The following is a 6290-nucleotide window of genomic DNA, read 5'->3' on the forward strand; positions in this document are numbered from 1 at the left end:
ATATATATATGTATAGTTCACTGTGGTGGTGGGGGGGAGGGGAGGAGGAAGCCTTGATTCTTTTTTTTTTTTTTAATTTTCAGTTGTTTCTTCTCTCTCTCCTATACCCAGAGAGCCAAAGCTTGTAACAAAAAAGAAAAAAGAAAAATTCAATAAAACTTACCAACACACTGAACATGACAATATGTGCAATGTTACCTATCCACAGTGGGTAAATAGAGGAGGTACATTTTTTCCTCACTTTTTTCTTCAGGTACAAGCTTGGTAATTACAATTGTTTCCAGTTTTATTCTTTACATTTCCATTATAGCAGTCACTTGTATATGTTTTCTTTGTTCTATTGACTTCATTTTGCATCAGTTTATGTGTCCTCCCATGCCTCTCTGAATTCTTCATAGCTGTAGCATTTCTTATGAAACAGTAATATTCTGTTACTTTCATATACCAGAATGTGTTCAATCATCCCCCAATTGATGGGAATCTAATCTGTTTCCAGTTATTTGCTTCCATAAAAAGTGTTTCTATGAATATTTTGGTATATACAGGACATTTCTTTCTGTTTTCTATCTCCTTTATGGCATCTAGCCCCATAGGCTCTATTTAGGTTAAAGGGGATGAACATTTCAATCACCGTTGGGTGACTGTTGATTGGGTGAAAGTGTAAGAACAACAGACAACATCACAAACTGTCCCAGGCGAAAGATTTTCTTTGAAGACGTGGATGTCCACTGGACTCTTCAACAATGTGGTCCACTCTCCTAATACCATAAGTAGGTAAGAGTTATGTTTGTTGTTTGCAGTTTCGGCGATTCCAAGAGGTGACCCTTATACGTCTCCAGGGGATTGCAGAAAACTACAATGTTTCTTATAACATCAACACCAGATTCCAGAACCTGACAGATGAGTATCACATCATGGGTTTGTCTGTCAATGAGTCTCAGGCAGCAATGCAAATGGATCTGAACCACTTGAAGACCTGGGTAAAGAAGTTTCAGAGAAGATCTAGGAAGGTGGACTCTAAGCTTCTGGCCTTTGAAAGATCTTTAAGTGAAAAGAATAAGCAGAGCTCCCAGGAGAAGAAGGAACAGAAGGAGCAGAACACACGTCTTGCCAACCTTACTGGAACCATCACACAGGATATTAGTGCCCTTCAGGCTAGTCAAATTCACATGCAGACAGAAATCGAGAAACTCCAGAAAATGATTCACGGCCAGGGGGCCAGACTGAAGGTGGTAGAAGAGCAGCTACAGGCAGCCTTGCAACGTGCAGCCTTCTCCCCAAGCTCAGTCACCACTGTTCCCCTCCTGCTTCAGCCTCTAAAGGAAAAGAAGCAGCCAAGCCAGCAGATACTTCATGCTAAGCACAAACACAGGAAAAAACTCGAGCAGGACAGGCTGGAGTTAGGAACCCAAACAGAAACCCAGAAATTGTTTCAGAATTTGAGAAGATCTCCCCTGGGAGAGAAGAGACCAAAAGTACAATCTGGCAGACAAACACTTTCCAGGGCAGATGAGAGTCTGAAGGAGCCACAGCAATCCCAGGCTTCCCAAAAGACAGCAGAAAGTAAGTAACCATATTCATTCTCTTTTTCTCAGGTATATTAAGAGTTGCTTCAGGGCTCAGCTCATGAGCCAACACTGATGAGAAGCATCAATAGAGTGGACAGGGCACTTGATTCCAGGAAAGATGAAAGGGCAGACTGAGAGCATCTTCATCTCCTCCATTGTGGTTCTCTCTTCCTCTCTTCTGAATGATTATCTATTGCATATAAAGATATATATAATATATACACACATATATGTGGATGTGTGTTTTAAAACATATATTATATGTTATGTGTGTTATATATATGCATGTACATGCACACACTGATCTGTTTACATGTTGTTTCTCTGAAGGAGAAGATAAGCTCCTTGAGGACAGGGATTGTGTCTCGTGTTGTCTTTGTATCTTCGTGCCTACCGCAGCCCATTGTACTTAGGACATGCTTTGGAATGGACATTAAATTGGGTGTTCGAGTGTGCCTACAGAGGTGTCACTTTAAACCACTTCCCAGATTCGGGTCCATGTCTTTTATGTCTCACCAAACTTCATAGAGGAGCCTCCTAGTCAATGATAGGATTCCTGTCTTTGGCAGCTGGGACATGATTCTCTTTCCATACAATGCAAGCCTTCTTCCTGCCCACAGAAAACTGGTGACCAGCATTTAAAACTGCTTGTTTGTAACCACATCCTCAAAATCAGACCACAGTTTCCTTACTTCTAAGTAGTATGGAACTCTTTAGGTATTGTTGCCCACAGATGCCCTCTTTATTTTTGCCAGGGTTTTTTCTCTGCCTCTCAGTTTCCTGCTGGGCAGAAGTTGATATAGATATTCTTCAAATGTGAATGTATTCAATTTCCCTGGAAACCCTTGAAGCTCTTAGAAACAGCTTGGAGTTTTGGCTTGTTGTTTTATTTTTTTGAATCCTTACCTTCCATCTTAGAATCAATACTGTGTATTGGTTCTTTGGCAGAAGAATGGTAAGGGCTAGACAATGGGGGTTAAGTGACTTTCTCTAGGAAGTTCTGAGGCCAGATTTGAACCTAAGACCTTCTATCTCTAGGCCTGGCTCTCCATCCACTGAGCCATCTAGCTGCCCCCCATGACCTATTATTTCTAATCTCTTTAGTAATAATAGGATTCCCTTACTCCCTACTAGCCCTTTCAAACAATGGAATGTGGGTAAGGTTGAAGAAGAAAATGGGAGTGTGGGGACAAAGACATACTTTGCACCAATGCCCCCTGCTCCTCCAAGATAACGTATATTGTCAGCTGGAATTTTCAGCCATTCTGGTCTCCCTGGTCAGTTTGATATGGCAGGTATCTGAGTCAGAAGCCTATTGCTTCACCTTTTCCTGCTAAACCTCTCCTGGAAGAGGCGCAGTGACGGTATATAAATGCTTCTGGTGATGCTTCCATAATGTGGTTGGACTTCTAGTACCTTTGGATGTTACCTCCAAGAAATTCTGCTGCCCCATGAGAGAGTCCTGACCAGTTACAGGAAAGAACAACTGAAATGGAATTGAACAAATATTTATGAAATGCTTATTCTGTGCAGGGCCCTGTGCTAAGGACACAAAAGTAAAAAGTAGCACAATAGAAACACCCTCTAATAGAGGCAAAGACATACCAAAGAAATAAGCACAATACAAGTTAGAATAAAATAAGAGAGGGGGAGCTAGGTAGCTCAGTGAATAGAGTGCCAGACCTGGAATCAGGAGGATCTAGGTTCAAATCTGACTTCAGACACTTCCTAGCCGTATGACCCAGAGCAAGTCACTTAACCCCAATTGCCTAGGCCCTAGCCCTTGCTGTTCTTGTCTTAGAATTGATAGTAAGGCAGAAGGTAAAGGTTAAAAAATAATAATGATATAATGAGAGAGCCAGTGAAAGGCAACATGGTTCAGAATAGAGAGTTGTTCTTACAGTCATTAAAAACTGGATTCTGGTGATATCTCTGACACTTGCTAGCTGTGTGATCAGGAACAAATCACAGTGTCCCAGCCAACTCTCTAAGACTTGAAGTTTACAAATGATTGTCTGTCTGTATCAGTAAAGTCAGATTTTTAAGCACATAAAAACATGATTCTGAACCAAAACAAACCAGAAAGGCAGCATAATGTAGTGAAAAGAGACCACGACTCAGCATTAAAGCACTTGGGTTTGGAATTGCTCTTTGACTGGCGGGGGGGGGGGCGGGGAGGCGAGGAGGAGAGGAGGGAAATGACATGAATCCTATAACCATGGAAAACTATTCTTAATGAATTAATTAATTGAAAAATTAAAAATAAAATAAAATAATGTTAAAAAAAAAAGCACTTGAATTTGAATATTGTCCCTGATAAGAACCAGCCATGGGTTATTACCCTGGCCAAGTCACTTTATACCTCTCTTTTTCCTCATCTATGTACATCCCAGGAGTCAAGAGAACCTGGGTTCAAATCTGGCCTCAGACACTTCCCAGCTGTGTAAGGGTGGGCTAATCACTTAACCGGGATGGCCTGACCCTTGCCATTCTTAGAAATGATGATGCTCAGATAGAAGGAAGAGTTGTTTTTTTTTGTTTTTTTTTTTTTTTTTTTTAAAGAAAGAAAAGTAAAACCAGACCAGGAAAGGCCTTGAAAGCCCAAATTAGGAAAACAGTTTAATTCCGGGATGATCTATTGAGGAGGGGAGAGAGAGACTAATTTACTCCAAGTCCTGATGCAATATTTCCATTCTCCATCTTCAGTTTGCAATGTAGGATCCATGCTTGTTTTCCCCAACGCTTCTACCGAGAACGTGGTCACCTTCAGCCCTGGTTTCCTTACCGGGCTCCGGGAACTTTCTCTCTGTACCTGGGTCCGCACGGCCACCGGCTACTTGGGTACCCTTGTCTCCTATGCCACCGAGGAAAACGACAACAAGCTGGTGCTGCACGGCAGGGACTCTCTGGTCTACGGCTCTATCCACTTTGTGATAGGAGACCCTGCCTTCCGGGAGCTGCCGGTGGAAATGCTTCTAGACAGCAGGTGGCACCATATGTGTGTGATATGGTCTTCCGTCCACGGGAAATACTGGTTCTACGTGGATCGAAGGCTAGTGGCCACTGGCTCCAGGTTCAGGGAGGGCTACGAAATCCCTCCTGGAGGAAGTCTGGTGCTGGGACAGGAGCAGGATGCGATGGGGGGAGGATTCGACAGCTCGGAAGCCTTCGTGGGAAGCCTGGCAGGCCTGGCTGTATGGGACCGGGTGCTGTCGCCAGGGGAGGTCTCAAGCATTGCCACTGGAAAGATGCTCCCTGCCGGCACTCTTTTGACCCTAGCCAATGCCTCCTCTTTGGATGGATTTGTGCAGAAGGTCATTTGTACCTGCCTGGAACACTGCTCCTAAGACAGTCAACTAAAAGCTGCAATCGACCGTGCCTTCCTCCACACGATGGCTTGTCCACCTCCAATCTAATTCGGTAATCTTCTATGGGACCCCTACTGTGTGCCAAGCACTGTGCTGGGTACTGCAGACAAAGCTACGAAAAAGAAAGCTATCCCTGCCCTCGGGGAGGTTATGAAGTGTAAATAGCTGAGTTATACACATGATCATTCTGAGAGGAGGGAGTTTCTCCAGTTTCTCATGTGTTTAATTTAAGCCAGCACACTCAAATACCATGCTAATCTGCTCAAAGGGGGCATGGGAAGACTTGGGAGAAAAGGGTAAAAGCTCTTCCCACTTTTCCACAGAGGGAATGATAACTCTCACCCAGAAAGACTGTTCCAATCAGGGCAGAAGGCATTTCCATCATGCTAAAAATAAGGACTGTGGCATTTGTTACCAGGCTTTTTGGTTTGCAAATATTTTACAAATATGATCCAATGATTGTTATGATTCTAATCACTAGATTTAGCGATCTAATGATTTAATTTTCATGAGAACCCTGGGAAGTAGGTACAGCAGGAGTATCATCTTCATTTTATCTATGAGGAACGGAGACTCAGAGATTAAATGACTTGTCTATGGTTATATATATATATAAAGCAGTGGTTCCCAAACTTTTTTGGCCTACCACCCCCTTTCCAGAAAAAATATTACTTAGCGCCCCTGGAAATTAATTTTTTAAATTTTAATAGCAATTAATAGGAAAGATAAATGCACCTGTGGCCATCATCGCCTCCCTGGATCGCTGCAGCACCCACCAGGGGGTGGTGGCACCCACTTTGGGAATCACTGATATATAATAACCCTGGAAGGCAGAAATTGAACTCAAGTCTTCTGGACTACAATTTGGAACTACTGTAGTGCAAACTACAATCTGAACACTTTATCCACCACCTTGGACTAAACTATCTCTCTTTAAAAACAACAACAAACTCTTACTTTTTAAGCTCTAAGGCAGAAGAGAGATAAGGGCTAGTCAATTGGGGTTAAGTGACTTGCCCAGAGTCACACAACTAGAAAGTATCTGAGTTCAGATTTGAACCCCGGACCTCCTGTCTGCAGACCTGGCTCTTTATCCACTGAGCCACCTACCTGCCCCTACACTGTCTCTTTAGGTACTTAGCATTAAAAAACAAAACAAAACAAAAACAAAAAACTGGTCAATTTGTTCATTAGATAATGACGCATTATATTGCTATAGTAGTGCCTGGTCCAGTCAACCCAAAGGGCTGGTCCGTAGACAGACCTGTTTCACTTAGAAGAGTCTGAACTCTTTGGGGGATAAGGACTAATTTATTTTTCTTTTCTATTCCCAGCCTAATACAGTGTCTAGTCC

At 42.7% G+C, this 6290-nt stretch overlaps 1 protein-coding gene across 1 annotated transcript in view; it reads left to right on the plus strand.

The window, feature by feature from the left end:
• The window catches only part of PTX4 (pentraxin 4), a 5823-nt gene extending 844 nt beyond the window's left edge, over positions 1 to 4979 (plus strand). Inside the window, exons 2-3 of the mRNA XM_044677509.1 lie at positions 801 to 1563; positions 4275 to 4979. Of these exons, the coding sequence (XP_044533444.1) occupies positions 801 to 1563; positions 4275 to 4915 (1404 nt within the window). The 3' untranslated portion in view covers positions 4916 to 4979. The remainder of the gene's footprint in view (positions 1 to 800; positions 1564 to 4274) is intronic.
• The last annotated feature ends 1311 nt before the right edge of the window (positions 4980 to 6290 follow it).

Source organism: Gracilinanus agilis, chromosome 1, assembly GCF_016433145.1.
Source record: "Gracilinanus agilis isolate LMUSP501 chromosome 1, AgileGrace, whole genome shotgun sequence".
Taxonomy (NCBI): Eukaryota; Metazoa; Chordata; class Mammalia; order Didelphimorphia; family Didelphidae; genus Gracilinanus; species Gracilinanus agilis.